Here is an 18,783-nt window from a genome sequence, read left to right as displayed (position 1 = left end):
GGGACTGAAATACGAAACGCGTTTCGCGTGTTCCTGCAACGGATACGAGAGCGACGATACAAGGCGATTTAAAAACCCGTGCCGCGGTCGTTTACGTTTGTTTGTTATTCTACTCTCAAACTTTAGACTGACGGTCGTCATCAACACGCAGTATTAACGTCCCTCCTCCCCCCCCCACCGATTTCCATCCCCGAAGAAAAGTGATCAGACGCACGTGCCCCCCCCCCCCCATCACGCTCGGGTTCCTTACACGACCACGTTGCTTCCCCGTGCCGATCCCGCGAATGCACCAACCACTTACCTGTCGAGGAAGTTGTACACGCGCCTCCCCACACTACACCGTGGTGGGATCAGTAAAAAAATAATTTACAACAACAGAAACACATCATCAAACACACAGCGGGGGGGGGGGGGGTCTTCTTACACAAGGGCAGGAGCTCATTATAGTTGTGTCTCGATATACGTCGTTTCGCAAATACGTCGTGGATTTGTTCGTACTACACACCTGATTTCCGTCGTCTCAACTCACACTTACGTTGCTGGCAGCACGTTGTTCTTACTCGTATCCATCGCCTCGCGGTCTTCGCCCCCATCACCCACCCTGCAAATCGCTTGCATTGACGTTTCGATATCCGTCGTGGCACCTTTCAGGAACGCACCCCCAACGTAAACCGGGGTATTACTGGTGTGCTGTGTGCACCGATGTCACTTCACCGCGAAACCTGAAGCCTTGGGGGCAGTGTTGTTCCACTCGTTTTCAGAGTGGGGGGCACTTTCGCCGATAAGACATCATCAGTGTGAGTGCCGCCACACATTCGAAACCATTGTTGGGTTTGACAGCAGAACGATGGTGACTATTTGTGTATTGTCGGGGGGCAGCACTAAAGGCCACCAGAACACTGGGGGGGGGGGGGGGGGGTTCGATCGCGTACATATTTAAATGTGTCGTTAAACCCGCCACCACCCGACATAGCTAATTAGTCAGGTTTGTCACGTAAACAGAACGTGGCCAATTCGTTACTCGTGCAGCACGCCGGTGTGTTGGAGAGTAAAACCACAACATTTACAATTCGAGTACGACGTTTCGCCACCTTCCCACGCCCTCCCCCCAACCTTCCCACACCCCCCACCTTCCCCCCCCCACCTTCCCCCCCCCCCCTTTCTCCCCCCTTCCCCCCACCTTTCCCCCCCCCCCCACCTTTCCCCCCCCCCACCTTCCCCCCCCCACCTTCCCCCCCCCCACCTTCCCCCCCCCCACCTTTCCCCCCCCCCCACCTTTCCCCCCCCCCCACCTTTCCCCCCCCACCACCTTTCCCCCCCCACCACCTTTCCCCCCCATCCCTTTCCCCCCCATCCCTTTCACCCCTCCCTTTCCCCCTCTTCCCCCCCCCCCCACCTTCCTCCCCCCCTTTCCCCCCCCCCCACCTTTCCCCCACCTTTCTCCCCCCCACCTTTCCCCCCCCCCACCTTTCCCCCACCCCACCTCTACCCCCCACACCTTTCCACACCCTCCCCCCCACCACCACACCCTCACCCCTCCCACCCGCCATATTGGATGAGGGGTCTCCGCGCGCGCGCGAGTCCCGTAGCAAGAGGGCGGCCGCGTGTGTTGTGGCGTGCGTTGTGGAGTGTGCGTGGCGTGCGTTGTGGAGTGTGCGTGGCGTGCGTTGTGGAGTGTGCGTGGCGTGCGTTGTGGAGTGTGCGTGGCGTGTGTTGTGGAGTGTGCGTGGCGTGCGTTGTGGAGTGTGCGTAGCGTTTGTTGTGGAGTGTGCGTGGCGTGTGTGCGGAGAGAGAACGATGCCGGATGCCGCCGAGTTCCAACGCTGTCGTTAAATGGCTCTGAGGTTCGAGCAGCTGAGCTGCGCGCAGTCCGTGCCCGCCTGCCTGCTGCTCGCCTGCCTCTACGTGGGCAGCCTCTACGTGTGGCGGCATGAGATGCCCAGGCGAGTCGGGGGGGTGGTGGCTGATGGTGGTGGTCGCAAGACCTGCCGTGGGCCCCGGCTTTGGGTTACCACCTCGCCCGGGTTTGGCCGGGACATTCCGGGAATTGATAGAATTCAGCGTGCTGGTGGTGGTGGTTGTAGTCGGACTTGACTTGCCCAGTAACTAACCGGGGTTGTTGAAATCGTGGGGCTGGCTTTTTGTTGTTGTTGTTGTTGCGTACCGGTAACCGAATGAACAAAACATGCGGTTATAGCTTTGAGGCACACGTAGACAAATGTGTAGCGGTAGAAAGGCAATGTTTACGTCTTAACTGAGGATAAGGAGGGGAATGTTGTTGTTTTAGCACCACGCGGTGAACTTAGGCCGCCACGTGTCACTCGACGCATTCATTTCCGCTTCTCGACTTTGGGAACTGGTGACCGATTATGAAAACCCAAATTTGCAATCGAGATCTGTCATTGTTACGGTGCTGCGTTGAACTCAATGCCTGTGCTGTTCATCGTACGTTTTTGTTGTTGTTGTTGTTGACAGACCTCGGAAAATATTCCCGGTTTCTTTTTTTAGTCTGCAGTGGGAGGGAAAAGGTGGCAACCCGGACCGAACATTGCGTGTGTTAGGGGGGGTTGTCATTGAACTCTTTGACTCGGCTTTGAGTGCACCACCGTCAACAACGTGTCCCTTGCTTGCTCTTGAGTGACCAGCTGAGAAGAAGGATAATGCCCTGCGATTAACTTTAGCCGGGTCTGACCCAGTCGCCTTAGTCGTCAAACTTGGAGATGATTTCATCAGCCGGCACACCACCCACACCCATGCAGCAGCAAATACCTCGCTCTGTGGGTTGTGGCCACTGCAGATTGTCAACAATTTCTCAATGAGAAGTTAAGCAACCTCGTTAGTTGTAGGCAGTGGAGGCATTGATAATTGGTTCAGGCTTTTTCCTTTCTGTGACATTGTTCAATGATTCTCTCCGCTTGTCTTTTATCTCGGATGTTCGTTCTGGTTCATTTTGTCTTATCTAGTCCATGCCGATCTCTTTTTGGGCCCCTTTCCCTCGACTTTTTCTGGTTTCTTGTGGTCACTCGTTCCCCCTTCGTTTCTGTTCTGGTTCCTGCTGGAATTATTCTCTCTCTAGGTAAGCTGGCAGGCTCCTTCTGATCTGTACTACCTTATGTCGCCTTTTATGGTTGCTTTCCCTGTTTGGTCAGGGCTTAATTTATCACAGAATATGCCCCAGGTAGCAAGGTGTGCCGGAGTTGTTGGCACGTGATGAATAACCACAGCCATAGCAAGAAGTACACTCGCTGTGGTGTCCTGGTTTTTTTTTCCGAGTCACCAACCCATACCAGTTTAAATTAAGCTTTATTCCTGGTCCTTGGTCTCTTTCTCCCCCTTTTATTTTGTTCCCCTGCTGCTCCCTTTTTCCTGGTTCCTGGTCAGTCACTGAATTAGTATTGCCCTGGTTTCTTCCTCGCCACCCCCCCCTTCCCCTCTCGTGCCCCAGGTGTTGTATATTTCCTGGCTTCCTGGTTGCTTCCCTATATCTTCATCTCTCGCCTGATTCCTGTCACCAGTTTCATAAAACGCCTTATCTCCATATGTAAAAGGCAAAGTTGTGGTTATGCGTGTCTGTTCAAAATGTTTAGCGTACTTCCCGACATGCAACAAACTTGAAATTTGCCATGTGGGTACTTTCCAGACTGTACACCATGCAAAAATGATAAAAATACGAAAAAATGTTTGGGGGGGGGGGGGGGGGGCTCAATGCATATATTTTTTTGCACGGCAAGTGAGTTGTGACGTCAAATCTGTCACGTGACCCGCACATGTGGAAGCGTAACGCATTGTAGTGTAGTGGTTAGCGCGCTGTGCTACGAACCCGGCGACCCGAGTTCGATTCCCGCTCACGGACACCATTATTTTAACCGCTCCTGGGCCTCCCCCAGGTCGACTCAGCCTCAAACGAGTAACTGCTGTGGTGTGTGAACATCGCCACTGGGGAGACGAAGGCGGCCGGGCGTGGTGACTCCAATTCCCGGGCGAAGCCGGGTAGTAAAGCTAGTAGATTATAATTAGCATCCGTTTGTCACTTCACTGCTGGATGAAGGGGGTGTCGGTTATTGGGGTTATTTGACTAAACTTTGCCACGCTGATCAGTGTGGGTTGGTGAAGGGAAGGGACCGAGGACAGCTTTAGATATCCCTCGCCACTGACGTTAGCCGTGGCCAGGAATCGAACACTGCGCCACCACACCAAGATGAATCGTTCATCCTCAGCAGCCATGATCAATCCATCGCTTCATGACAGCCGCCCCGAGATTTCGCAATATCGCGCAGTCCATCGATGTAATAATCTACCAAGCACCTGTACAAGCGTTAATTTCATCACTTCATGATTACAGTAATTGCTACGTGCTTAATAATGATATATTCATGTGTGTGTGTCTTTGTATAAATTTATTGAAAGTGGGCATAAGTTTTAGGGGGCATATTACTCTCCGAAGCAACTAATAATCCAGAGAATACGTCAACAGGTGACAGTGTTGTTGTGTTGCCACAGAGACCACCCCGATGTCATCAAGCGGCGCTTCACCAGCGTGCTCGTGGTGTCAGCGCTCGCCCCCTTCTACCTGTGGCTCTGGTCGGCCGACCAGGAGAACCAGGTGACTCCCAAAGCGCCACGACCGTTGGTGTTCGACGCATTCAAACGGCGAATGTCACCCTCCACGTGACCCACCAATGTGGCCCAGGCTGCCAGCCTGTGTTGTCTACTAACCATCCGTTCACTCACAACAACTCAACACATTTGTCTATAACACTGCCTTAAAAGGAAAACTATATATATAACATTTGGGACATTTAAGGAAATGGCCCTGTTATTAATAGGGGCCAATGCTCGGAATGTCACCTATTTTTTATTCTAACGAAGGATTAAATAATTGTATAAATGGGGACAATCCAGGCAACGGTCCTGCCAGGAAGAAGGGCCACTGCCAAAAATGTCACATTGCATTTTTTCCCTCCTTTTAGGGCAGTGTTATTAAAGAATGTGAGTTTTTGTTATTTGTGCTCGTGCACCACTGGCAATACAGTATCGCAAGAAACATTTTATTTGTTCAAATACAAGTCGTTACGTGCTGCGCGCACCGTCATGTTTAGTGAACGCATTCCACTTGACCAAGAGAGTGTTGATTCAAATTAAGATGGTGTTATTGTGTGTGTGTCTGTGTATGCATATGCATTAGAGCATTAGCTTTGTCTCTCTAATGAGTGGGCACTAACTCCGAGATGATGCAATGTGAATGTAAGTTGAGCGTAAAGTTTTGTGGCCATTAGGAGTTTTAATTCTAGATTTGAAGCTTTCGTGACTGCAAGGATTCATACTCTTTGGTTTTTTCGATAAAGTCACGTAGGTCGTGATTTAATTTAGTTGTTTTCATTTATTTAATTAGATTTTTTACCTACGTGACTTTACCGAAAAAACCAAAGAGTATTAGGAGCTTTCCCTGTGGAAATTCAGCCACATTTATCAAATCATTGACCCATGCCCTCCTTGGCAGACCCACTATCCATCCAAGCCTTGTTGTCTTATCGCAGCCTATACACGTACTACTTCCTGATGACTTGGTGCAAGTGCTGCTGTTATTATTGTATAATTGGATAACTCGAGTACAAATGCACGTGGGAAAGCCTTACAGAGCCCATGTTATACGTATCATCGTTTTTCCTTGTTTTTATTGATAAATAATTTAAACTTGGAAAGCTGCACTGGTATTACAAGTTCATATATTTAATATGGCAGGATATGTCACTGTCAAGGAAATGCTTCAAGCTTGGTGTTCAATGAATCACCGAGGAACATTTTCTACTGATGTATTATGTCACGTACCGTGTTTAAAATGCCGTTTGAAATTCCGTAGTAATACAAAACCATTGTCTTTGCATTATGCTTGATTAAATATGAAAAGAGGGAAGCACATAAATGATTTTTTAATATAAAACGATGGAGCCTCACAGAATGGCTTGAGAACTTTCTTCCACTACTCTTAGCACCTTCGATAAGTTACTTTAGTTTGGCTGTTGAAGACTTAGGCACTGACACCCTATCTGCTGTGACTTAGGCAATTTGCAGTGACCCAGAGTTCGTAAGTACATTGGTTATGAAGCTAATTATATGCTTCGTATTCATAAGCTAATTATGATTCATTGTTGTATCATTACGCATAATAGTAGTATTAGTGTGCCCAAGTCTTGGCAAAGCTTATGCGTGCGCGTTGGCGTTTTGCTTGATGCGGCTCGCTCTGATGGATCCTGCGGGCCACCATCATGTGGCGCTATCGCACCGCAAAATCCACTTTTATCTGTCGACAAAAATTGATTGTCTTATTTTTATTCAAAGGTCTGTGCTTTTTATAACATTTTGGTGTATGGTAGAGCCTCATTCCTGCTGTGTCCAATCAAGCAAGGTGAATGAACACACCGACTTGTCAAACTTTGTATATAATTTGCCTTCCAATAACAGGTTAACACCTCATATAGTGTTAGAATGCAAACAGTCGGGTGTCTTGCAAGTTAATGAATCGATTCGTTTTAGGGTTGTAACGATACAGCAATTAAAATCGATTCCCTTGTTCTTGATATTTTATTTAATTGTGCGTATAATAATTGTCAATTGTTTACGGAAATAATTTGTTTTTATTTGATTAATGGAGCTAACAATACTCCAGTACTAACGACAGTAAACTAACGAAAAGCAGCATAAGCAAAATTGTTAAAAATGAAATCTATTCTTAAATTGAATCATGCATAAGTAATAAGCATGCTTAAAGGCGGATTAGTTTAGAGGCTTGTGTACTGTATTAGTGCTTTGTTGTGGTCAGCAGAGGGCAGAGCAGAAAACTAAATTGTTATATACTTCTTCTTGGTTCTTTCGGTAAAGTTACGTAGAATGGAAATAATAAAATAATAAAAATAAAACATTATAAAATAATTCTCACGACGTTTCGGCCACAAACGCAAGCAGCCGTCCTCAGGTGGAGAACAGGTCTGTCAGGTGGAGAACAGGTCTGTCGAGAAGATAGACCTGTTCTCCACCTGAGGGGACGGCTGCTTGCGTTGTGGCCGAAACGTCGTGAGAATTATTTTATTATGTTTTCTTTTTTTTTATTTTATTATTTCCATTCTACGTGACTTTACCGAAAGAACCAAGAAGATGAATCCCTGCAGTCACGAAAGCTTTAAATTGTTCTATGCTTCTTCATCTATGCTCCCCACCTTCACCAATCTGCACTGCCCAGTGTGGTGGGGTTAAATAAAACCCCCACAACGCACATGTCATGGGGAGGCCATCATCCATCCAGCGATGGGTTGTAGAAAGGGCTGCACATATGCACATACAAATCCATATTTGCTTGTGTTTACCTTAAATGGCTAACGTGGTCGTAATACCTTTCTCCTGAACTGTTTTTTTTTGTTTATTGGGGTGCATTGTCTTGCTTGAAGCTTTTAATTAGTCTAAAGGTGCATTTCCATGTACACATTCCAAAGAGAAAGTCCTTGCAAAGCGGAGCTGATTGCACGAAGGAACGAGCGCAGAGAAATATGCGCCCGTGAGTAATGCAGCAGTTGGTAACAGTCAACACTCGATGACCCGGGATGATTGGGTATGGATAACACAGCAATGTGAACAATGCAAAACATTTAAATGAGGATATAAAACATAATTATTGTTCAGTAAATCAGCGCACATGGAGGAAATGTTGAACACTTTCAAGCTTTTATTGAATGGCTAAAGCCACGCAATTGTTTGTTGATGTTTGCTTTCACTTAAGCGTTGGGTCACTGACCCTGGAGATTGAAGAATCCCCAAATAATGACACCAGTGTGCAAGTAAATATTGTTTTGGCAAGCACAGTTAATCCACAACACAGATAATCAAAAGTTTATCTGTAATCGCACGAAGGAGGGATGTGTGTCTAACTGACGGTGCGTCTCGTGTGTGTGTCATGAGGATCAGTCATGGGGCTCCCTGCTGGAGACGATGGGGATTCACACACGTGGGCTGCTCCCTGCCATCGTTCTGCCGCTCCTGCTCACCGCGGTAAGTCTGCTACGACACCCCGGTTTGGCATTGCTACAGCGCGTGCGTGTTTGCCACGGCACGGGTATCTGCGAAGCGCCTTGTAAAAATCGGGGCCACAAGTGTTTCGCTTAAAGCAGGGGTGGGGTGAACCTTTGGCCCCAGGGGCTGTATTCGGCCCATGTCTTAATTTCATACAGCCCGCGACCACACGACACCTACCGATTTAAATCGGCCCCCGCAAACTTTATTTGTCTGTCACCACAAGCGTCTTAACCGCACTTATCGGGTACTAGAGGGCAGTATTTTTTGAGCTGACAACACTCCGTTTCTAACTTTACCGCGCTCACTCGCTTATGTCACTCCAAGGGCCTCTTTAAGCTCGGTGGGCACGCATGTTATCTTTTGCGTTGTTATTTGAAAGCCAAAAAGGGTGCCCTCTCCTGGATTAGAGAGGAAGATGCAATTCCGAAAATAACGATGTGTGGATGCTCTGTAAGCACACTGTAATCTCTGCTGGTGCACATCGTTAATTTATTTACCATTTACAGCCATTGGTGAATCCACTGTTAGATGAAAGCCTCTCCGCGCTATGTCGGTCAAGGGCGTTGTTCGATTGCAATCCACGACTTGCATCAGTGCTGGTCGGTGAAGTGGGGCGTACCCAGGACACCAGCTCGGATATCACTCACCATTGAGATTGGCTGTGGCAAGAATCAAACTCATGTGACTGGATTCATGAATCGGTGTGCGAACCACTGTGCCACCACTCCGTCTAGTTGTTATCAACTGATGAAAGTGTCATTGAAGGTCTCAACATAAAATATTTCAAATAAAAAGATGTATTAATACATTTTTTGCAAAAATATGCTACTCAAAAGTCGTTCTTATACCAGCGTAGTCCTGTTTTGTGTGTACGTTAATGTTAGTAAATCATTCTCTAAGAGGCGGTGTTCGATTTACCACGACCCTGGCACATAACAAACCTCGGTTTAAAGTTGAGTCGGGGGGCCCCCTTTTGTTTGGGCCTCGTGCTTGGTTTCCAAAAAAACGCTGTTACTGCACGTCCCGTCGCCATGAATCCACGGGCGCCAGTAATTTTAACCTCGCCTCTTTGGCGAGGTGTACTTTGCGAGCGTTGCTTTCATCCCGTGTGAACAACTTAATCCGCCGCCAGGTATGAGGGTTTGTCCACAGCCTTCTGAGTCTTTGTTAAAAACGCTGGAGAAAATGTAAAGGGCAAACACCTCCACCGCCTTAATAAAGTGAGCACCAAACAGCACTGTAGGAACATCAAGACCCCCCGGGTTAAAGAAGAGCTCTCTGTTTTGTTTTGCTCGTTGCCGCAGAGGTTTAGTCAGCAGGATTTACGTCTGTGTGATGAAATGGCTCATGGCTGTTTGTGGGGTATTGTTTGGTGACGTTTGCGATGCGTTTCCAACTGGAAACACTCGGACCGATTGTGGTTTTAAAAACTGCCTATTATAAAACTGCATTGGCATTTATATTTTACTTTTATTAACAAATACCTAACCATGAGGTGGCTGGGTGGCTCATTGCTTTGGGCAAGACTGGGTTCAAATCTGCTCAGCCAGGTTCTGTCATTATTCAAATTAGATTTTTTTTCACTTAATATGCCTTAATTCCAGCTCTAAGAATGAAAATAACTCGAGCGACAAACATCAGTCTTATTCGTAGAGTGTGTGGGAAACTACCCCCTCGTGTGTAAAGATAAAAAGGTCACTTGGAGGATTTTTCAGAAATAGTTTCCTGAAAATTGCTTGGGCAGCCATTTTCAGGCACACGGGGGACTGTGCTGCTGCACTGCGAGGTTTCTGAATGGATTCATTGTCACATGATGCCAATAGCGCGCTGGGAATAACGCTGAGACAGCTTTACAATCCCATCCAGTGTTTTATGTTTGATGTCCAGGCAGATCCTGGTCTTCCTATCCCCACGCACCTTGCAGTGTTCCTTCCATCAACATCTTATACAGCCAGTCACCACGTGTCTGAATTATTGCAGTTTCCTGCACGTGACCGGAGCTCGTCTCCTTGATTCTTTGTAAAAAAACAAAAATTCCAGGACTTCCACCACCTATTCATTTCATTTACAGAGTAGAAAAGCAACACGTGTTTCTGTGATGCAGGTTCTCTTCTTGGGTCCCATCGTTCAGCTGACCCTTGACTGTCCCTGGGACTTTGTCTCTGGAGTGAAAGTGTTGATTGGTAAGGCCCTCGCTCACAGTGCAAAACATAGAACACAGGGTTTCCCATAATCCAGTTCTCACGGCCCACCACACACCTTCACTCCACGGTTACCAGTCTTCAATCAAATACAAATTAAGTCTGTGCACGCTACACATTCCTGATGATTGCAAAACGCATCCCATGTGACATAAAGAACGATAGTTCGATTAAACCAACCTCTCTACATCAAGTGGGACACACAAACACACAATACACACGATGTTGGTCTTAATTTGAATTGACAGTCACGATTGCACGTGACACATGTTTACCAATCATCAGGCCAAACTTCAGTGGTACAATCTTCTTCATATGACCATTGACATTTTATTATGCATGAACTGTGATGAAATTAAGTTCACCTAGAAAAACCATGCATGCTTTGGATGAAGGTCACGTGTATAATGAACAGACAATATGTAGTGCACAGGCAAGATGTCCCTTTTCGAATATATAGCGAACAGACAGGAAGCCCATCATCATCATCTGTGGTGCACACCATCTATATGCTCCTTGTTATTCGGGCCCAATAATTAATTGCCGTGCTTGTTTTATCCGCTTTTTGTAACCCAGCTCTCCTCTGAACAAGAGCTACGTATCCTCAGCAGGCTCTGCCCCTGCTTATGACTAACGACCAATCTCTTCTCTTGGGCTAGAGCCGCGGTTCTGGGCGCTGTGCGTCTCCGACATCTGGTGGGTGCGCAACCACGTGGTGGCGCCGCTCACGGAGGAGCTGGTGTTCCGAGCGTGCATGCTGCCCCTGCTGGTGCCCTGCACAGGCCCCACCATGGCCGTGTTCGCCTGTCCCCTCTTCTTCGGCGTCGGTACGTCCCGACTCAAGTCGGTCAGGCGGTCAGGCGGTTGTTCGAGCAGTCAGTTGGTTGTTGGATCAGTTGGTCAGGTGATCGATCAGTTACTTTCTTCAGTCAGTCAGCCAACCAACCATTCAGCTGGTCAGTCAGTTGGTCAGTCAGTCGGTCATTTGAGAAGTTGGATGGTCAACAATTCATGATTCAATTGGACAGCCTGTCAGTAAAGTGATCAGTCTGTCAAGCAATCATTCTGTCATTTAATTGGTCAGTCAGTCAGCCTGCTGATAAGTTGGTGAACCCATCAGTAACTGAGTTTCCTGTAAGCCAGCACTTGCCAAATGGATTTGCCTCATGTTGACCTCACAGCGTGCGCTAAACTCACATTTTGTGGGCTGTTTATTGTGGGACATCCAGCATTTTTTTTGGTGGATGGCGGAGACTGCCCTGAAAGTTGAATGGCTTTTAGCCGATATATGAGTTAATGTATTTTGTGCAAGAATCGGTGACTGTGTTTTGGATGGTGGTTGAATGTGGAAAAATGAAAGTGGCATTAAAGGTAGCATAGTGGTTCGCGCATTGCGCTACGAACCTGGGAACCTGAGGTTGATTTACCACCCACGAGTGATTCCTGACCCAGTCTTGGGCACCCTTCGCCCTTCACAAACCCGCATTGACCAGTGTGGTGAAGTATGGTCAAACAACCCTCATGACCAATATGGCGTGGGGAGACCTCCATCCAGCAGTGTTTTGACCAAATGCTTTAGATTATCATGAATATTATTATTATCATCGTGATATATTCTGTTGTACATGATCACTTGTTTGAATTGGTAAAACATAAACCAGAATCAGGGCCGTCCTGAGGGGGTGCGGGAGACCCCCCGATGCCTTCAAACTAAACCGGAAGTATTACATCTTGACACTGATGTCGAAGTGTGAGGCCCCCCAAAAGAGCGGCGCCCGGGGCATTCGCCCCTGTTCGCCGTGCCCTCGGGGACGGCTTTGACCAGAAGGCACGGTGATGGGATGAATCCCAAATTGCGCAATTACTCTTGAACGAACTTTATGTTGGCTCGAGCTCGGCCACACAGATTCTTGTCGCCTAACGGAGTACGCTCGCTTGCTCGACGTGTGTCACGTGTCTGCCGGCTTCCAGCTCACTTTCACCACGTCATCGAGCAGCTCAAGTTCAAGCAGGGCAGCGTGGAGATGATCCTTCTGTCCGCAGGTAACCGACGGCAGAGACTGCCAGCCACCCCTGGGCTTTAATTATTGTCGATTTGTTACACTCCAGGTAACGCTCGATGATTATTCGTGGGTGATTTTTCGGGTTGCGGATTAACTGTGCTGACAAACGGTCACTGCATCGCGTGCTTTCAGGTGCACTTCTGCGGCCTTCTGGAACGCTCTTCCTTCCGATATTAGGAAGCCACTGGGTCTATGCACTTTTAAATAATCTAGATTTAACACGCATTTCTTTAGAACTGATTTTTGTGTCTAGTCTGTTGCGCTTCCATCGCACCTCCGATTAGCACAGTTGGCTACGTACGGTGTGAAACAGGTTCAACGTACATATATGTGCATGCACGCCGATTTAATTATTGGCTGCTCCCTACTTGCCTCAGGTCAGTGACTCAATAAATGATAATTTCAACTCTTGATACGCATAATATTCGCTCCCTCCTGAAGAGAGAGCACGACTCAGAGTGAGGAACCACAGACGAGTGGGGAAAAAGCAGCAGCCACGCGGTGAACTGGCACCATCAATTTACCAAAGCTCTGCGGTCCCCTGTATGTTGAGATGTTTTCAACCAAGTCATGGGTATTTAGACATGTGGCAGGAAACCGGAGGAGCACCTGGAGAAAACGTACATGTGCAAGGGGGGGGAACACCCTATCAAATAATCAAGGGACAGATTGAGTCCACACTTCTGCAAAAATCTGTTTTAATCAATGAACCATTTATGTATGTGTGTTAAACTTATTTCGCCCTGTACAAAGCCAACCGTGCAAACCGGGGTTGAGGGGAAGGACAACTCAACACAAAAATAAGTTCTATGCCTAGTTTGTATGCTGTTTATGTCCAACTCAGTATTTCTGTATGTTTAAAGTATCTTTTTTTTTATTAGCCCTTGTGAACATTGGATTACATTCAGTACCATTGCAACTGGCGCCGAGCCAGTGGTGGAAATTTCACGTCACCATGGCGAGTGCCGAGGTGATGCTCCAACACAATAGCAGTCATCGTTGACTGAGGACCACGTGCGCCGCTGCGTGACCATCGTCACGATGTTCCAATACCTTGGCCGATTGCTCAATATGGGCGTGAGCTGAGTCGTAGGGTCACCTCGGGCCCACGCGTTCACATGGGCAACCTCAGGCGAACCCCAGAGAGCAACGCGACGCATTCACATGCAAACAAAAGAAGCGCCACAAGCTCACCCAAGCCGTCGCTAATTGGCCGAGCGTAACTCTTTGTGTGCGGAACATAATTGATTTTGTGTTGTTAATGTTTTTTTTTTATACTATTGCCTATCCTAGCCCGCGTGTGTTTGTGTCCGGCCCTTTACCCCTCTATTGTCGCAGCGTTCCAGTTCTCCTATACGTCGGTGTTTGGTGCCTACACGGCCTTTCTCTTCATGAGGACAGGTCAGTCATATCAGGTGTTGCGGATAATCCTAACCTCCCGGCCGCACGCGGTTGAGTATCAGATTGCTGATGCGCCGTCGTTAATGCTGTGCTTTGCTGACTGCCAACTGTTGATGCCCGATCTCGATATAATATTAATATTAAGGATAGTCATTTATAGAGCCCCATATCAATCCGCTGCTGGATGAAGGCCTTCCAACGCCGAGTTGCTTCCGATGTTAGCTGTGGCCGGGAATTTAACTCAAGTCTCCGGGTTCTTAGCACAGTGTGCTAACCACCAGGTCACTGCTCCGCCCACAATATATTTATATTATTTAATATTGAACACTTTTTGTTCACCCAGTTAGCACATACTGCAAAATGTGATGTAATGTTCCCTTGCTGTGGTTGGTGAAGCCAAAATAGGTTTGATAACATGCATTTTGTTGTTGTAGCGATGACGCAAGGGCACCATGAGAATCGCTAAGCTTCTCTATACACACGCACGCACATGCCCTCTTTTGTGGACACAAAGATAACACGATACCCTATTCGGTTTTCCAGGCTGGGCAGTGATTGTTAGCAAGCGTCTTTTTGTTGTCTGCCAGGGAACACGTAGCGACGATTTGATGAGCACCGTGCACACTCGCACGCGCACCCTTGTCTCGCCAGCATCGGGGCAAATGTGCTGAACCAATTATCTAATTCTCCGACTTGTGAGACATGCCTTTCCTCCCCGGAATTTTCAAGCAAAACATTTACGGTGGGTCTTATAATCTGCTAGCTGTGTGCGTCTCTTTGTATATTTAGTGCGTGACCACAGTTTTATAACTTTATTGGCACAGGCTTGGGGAATCGTCCTACTTTCCAGACTGCTTCTTTACCGTGGAGAATACGGTATTTGTTTTCGGCTAAGGGATGACCTCAGAGAGACCCAGGCCAGCTTTGGGGGTGCATTCGAAATCGTAAGCTCAACGTTCACCTTGTCTTGCCCCTGACCAACCTCTCATCACCCTCTCTCTAACGACTCTCCCGTCGTCTGTCCAATCCGCCCCCCACCCCCTCCCCACACACAACTCCGCCGACTGCACGCAGGCCACCTGGTGGGCCCTGTACTCTGCCACTCGTTCTGTAACCAGATGGGTTTCCCGCCGGTGGCGGCCGCGCTGGAACACCCGCGGCGCTCCGCCATCGCAGGCTGCTACGTGTCGGGTCTCGTGCTCTTCCTGCTGCTGCTGCACCCGGTCACGCAGCCCGCGTTCTACGCCGACAACGCATTCGGGCTGCTCGGCGCGAGTGCGACCGTCGGGCGGTAGAGACGCGCGCGGTGCGTTTTGCGACTCGCCTTCCTCCGCGGTTCGTGGAGTTCGCCGCCATCTGATTCGAGTCGGCGATTGTCTCGTGTTTTGCGCTGCGTATGCCGTTTCATTTGTACTTGTTCAGTTTGTACTGCCGCGTTTGTGTTTTAGTGTGTCTTGTTTTGCGCTACCTGTGTGGTTTCGTTTTGTACTCGTTCATTTTTATCGGCTGCCTCATTTGTTTGTCTGTACAGTAGAGCTGCGACAACCGGGTGATTACATTAATTAATCATTATCTAAAAATTGCAAATCGACTTTTTTTTGTGATCGATTTCTCGGGCCTCTTTTGACATTTTCCCTCCTGATGAAGGTAGAAACCCCCAACAAGCTACGCCCAACATGATGCGGCTGACACACTGATGGTGTCATGAGCCCCGCCCATCACCTCCCATCCAGCGACACGCTTTGGAACATTATTGAGACTTTTCCAACTTATTTTGCATTATCCCAAAAGTAATCTACTTGATAATCTCCCGAGGAATCGATTTTTTTATATTTTGGCATCTCACCTCTACTGTACAGTTTCAACCTCTATCTCGTTTGTACCGTCTTGTAATTCTGTACTGATGCTTTTGTGCTGTCCGTTTAATCCGTGCTGTCCTTATTTGCTTTACCGTTTCGTCTGTTCTGTCTCATAACTGCCTCATTCATATTTTCCCTGCTCTGTTCCGTCGCTACGGTCCTGTTTGTACCATCTGTTGTTATATTTTTTGTCTTCTTCTTTCTCAGTACAAGCCGCATGCACCCAAAAACAATTGAACCTTACGCGCACAAATTTGTGCATTTTTGCGATCGTAAGGTTTGGGAGATACATTTTTCTTACAAGGGAACATTTTTTGTGGCAACTATTGCAGTTGACAGTTGTGGGTAACGGTTGCCCTTAAAATTTCCCAAGTGTCTCAGGGCCTTGAAGGGTGCCACTGCTTGTGCACAGCAAAGTGGGGCTTGACAGTACTCCCATAATTCGTGACCTTACTGGACCCAATGATGGAGTTTTCATTCAAAGGTCACTTCTGATATATTTCCCGTCATAGTTTTCAGCCCTTATGCCATTCCACCGCTGGATGAAGGCCTCTCCATACCCCCGTCGGTTATGAGAGTTGTGAAAGGGGGCAACAGGGATGGGTTCAGATATTGCACTCGCCACCGATGTTAGCCGTGACCAGAAGTCAAACTCGGATGACCGGCTTCATAGCGCAGCCTGCTAAGCGTTGTGCCAGCGCACCCACCCCCACCTCTCTTTTATCACACATAATTCAATAAGCGTAGCAATGGCATTTAACGAATGTGATTCCCATACCTGTTTTCGTTCAGTAAATTGTTTTTGGCGGCAGCAATCAAAACTTCCACCGTGGAGGCGTTTTGCAAAACGTATCGTCGATTGTGACAATTTGTTTTGTAGGGGGTAACTATTATCTTGGTGATTTGTTTTTTGTTGTTATTGTCATGGCTATTACGAGAGGACGTCTGGTGATGGTGGCTTTTGGACGGGGTCTGCAGTTTGCCGTTGGAAAGCGCTTATCGGTTACTTAAACTCGCATTGCGATGCCGGCCAATCTTAAAATGCGCTCAGAGTTAACGTCCGTCGGACGATTTGAAAGGGCTTGTGTAAATTTGCAGAAAGCACCAGACTCCCCTACAGCTCACCCATATCACAGCAGCCCAATTGGATGAAGGTCTCCCCCCATACCTTACAGTCATGGGTGGTGTTTGACCATACTTCATCATGCTGGTCAGTGTGGGTTGGTGAAGGGGGGTGCCCAGGTTCAGTTAAAAATACCACTCGCCACTACCGTGAGCCCGTGGCTGGGAATCAAACTCAGGTTGATGGGTTCATAACTCAGGGCACTTCACCAATGCACCAACTCTCCTGTGTCGGTGCGTCTGCAGATTTCTATACAGACTCGGTTCTTGTGTTCTGTGCATTCATTTTGACATGTTTTGACTGCCCTGCAATTTCAACTTACGTACCCCATTCGCTCAATCCCCCTCCCCTCCCCCCGACATCCCACCAATTAACCAATCACAATTGTTCACAAATTCGTTGCCGTTTTGGGTTTTTGGAGTTTGGAGGCATGATTTAATTTGGTCAACATACAAGCAGACGATACAAGTACCCATAATAGCTTAATGCAACACAAGCGTCATTGACAGTCGGTCCACCATTTGTAATACAGTCTACATATATACAAAGATCCCCTGTATAGCCTGCGTCGGCTGTTGGGGAAAGTGCACACGTGTACGTAATGCGAGGTGTATCGATTCATCCATCCCCACGACGATTTCATGAATTCAGGATTTAGGGGTTGCCATTCGAGTCCACATTTTGTTTAAGATTATGGTGAATGTGTGGCCTCTAGTGGCTGCAGGAGTCATGTGACCCCTATACTATACAATGCAACATAAAATCGATATTACTCAAGTAATAAGTGTATCCTTACACCCCTAGTTTATTCATGCTACACCCAACATGCCACATTCTATCGCGCGTGTATATTTTTGATGTGTGTGGGGTAACAAAGGGAAATGCGTATATATATTAGAGCTACTAATTTGTATTATAATACTGACAGGCTTTCTCTGCTGGTACGTGAGTTCGATGCATACCTTTTGGGATATTGAATATTTTGTAATACTGTATTGAGCCTTTATAGAACTGTCTCATGGCACAAATAAATGCAGTTGTTTCTAAATGCGTTGGTTCTTATAAAAGATGCTTCAAACCAAATACTCAGATTAATATATATTTTAAAATATTAAAAAATGATGTTTGGACCAGTCTATGTCTCAGGGCCCACTTGGCCACGACAATACGTGCTTAATATTTTTTTAAATGAAGTGCGTTACATGTAATCGTCACCTGATATTTCTTCAGGCTGTCGCTTTGAATCAAAAGTGAAATTGCCTGTTGTAAAATTCACTTGAATAAGGACCCTGTGGACATTGTTGACAAGAGTGGGCCATCGTGTGCTTGTGAGCTGTTGTAAGTTGAAAACTTTGAAAAAAATGTTCCTCTGCTAAATAAACTGCAAAAAGTAAAAGGCTGTCCTAAAATGTATATTCCACCTCCATCGCAGGCCTTGGTGGAATGCCACTGTCTATGAGGGCAGTATGCAAAGTTTTCAGCCGAACACATTCAGTACAAAATACATGCATGATTTTTCAGAATGGTCACCCTCTCTCACTGTGCATTTTGCCTATCGTTCTTGAAGCTTTTCATTATTCTCCACCTCCGGTGATTCTCAACCTGCGGTCCGTGCACCTCCCGGTGGGCCGCAAGGAAGTGGCCAAAATAATCAATGCAGGTGCAGCAGTTTTTTTCACGAAACAAAATATTTTTACTGCCTATTTCACAACCAGCCAACACAAAAGCAAATTGATCGTTTTTATGGCATTTTAATAAACATTTCACAGCAGTTTTTTCAAGTACAGTACTGTAATTTTCATCTTGAAAAGTTGTTTTATGGGTGCATGGCGGTCCAGTGATCCACGGTCCGGAGAGTTTTGGAAACCACTGCTCTCAACAATTTCCACGCCGCAGGTGCTCCTCCAGGTTCAGAAACCGGTGGATGCCACTGGGAGTCACGTTCGGAGAATAGGCAGTACAGGAGAAAAACACATTATCCGCAGTGAGATTGGACGAACCGATATCGCGGGTTCCATTATTCTCACGGGGTTATCTGCAATTGTACACCTCTTATCCATCCGTACATTACG

At 47.2% G+C, this 18,783-nt stretch overlaps 1 protein-coding gene across 2 annotated transcripts; it reads left to right on the top strand.

The window, feature by feature from the left end:
• Nucleotides 1–1,588: 1,588 nt before the first annotated feature.
• Nucleotides 1,589–18,100, top strand: RCE1 (Ras converting CAAX endopeptidase 1). 2 transcript variants are annotated; one of them, XM_061549914.1, is made up of 8 exons: nt 1,589–1,943; nt 4,501–4,603; nt 7,957–8,040; nt 10,169–10,247; nt 10,925–11,092; nt 12,237–12,308; nt 13,667–13,729; nt 14,804–18,100. In XM_061549914.1, exons 1-8 carry the CDS (start codon nt 1,834–1,836, stop codon nt 15,022–15,024), a joined length of 900 nt encoding a protein of 299 aa, XP_061405898.1. In that variant the 5' UTR covers nt 1,589–1,833; the 3' UTR covers nt 15,025–18,100. The 2 variants fall into 2 exon arrangements, with proteins under 2 accessions (XP_061405898.1, XP_061405897.1); XM_061549913.1 differs by having other exon boundaries at nt 7,951–8,040.
• Nucleotides 18,101–18,783: the final 683 nt, after the last annotated feature.

The sequence above is a fragment of the Lethenteron reissneri genome, chromosome 11, assembly GCF_015708825.2.
Source record: "Lethenteron reissneri isolate LAM-NWPU_2019-01 chromosome 11, ASM1570882v1, whole genome shotgun sequence".
Classification (NCBI taxonomy): domain Eukaryota; kingdom Metazoa; phylum Chordata; class Hyperoartia; order Petromyzontiformes; family Petromyzontidae; genus Lethenteron; species Lethenteron reissneri.
The sequence above is the reverse complement of the archived record's forward strand: the minus strand, read 5'-3'. Positions and strand labels throughout refer to the sequence as shown.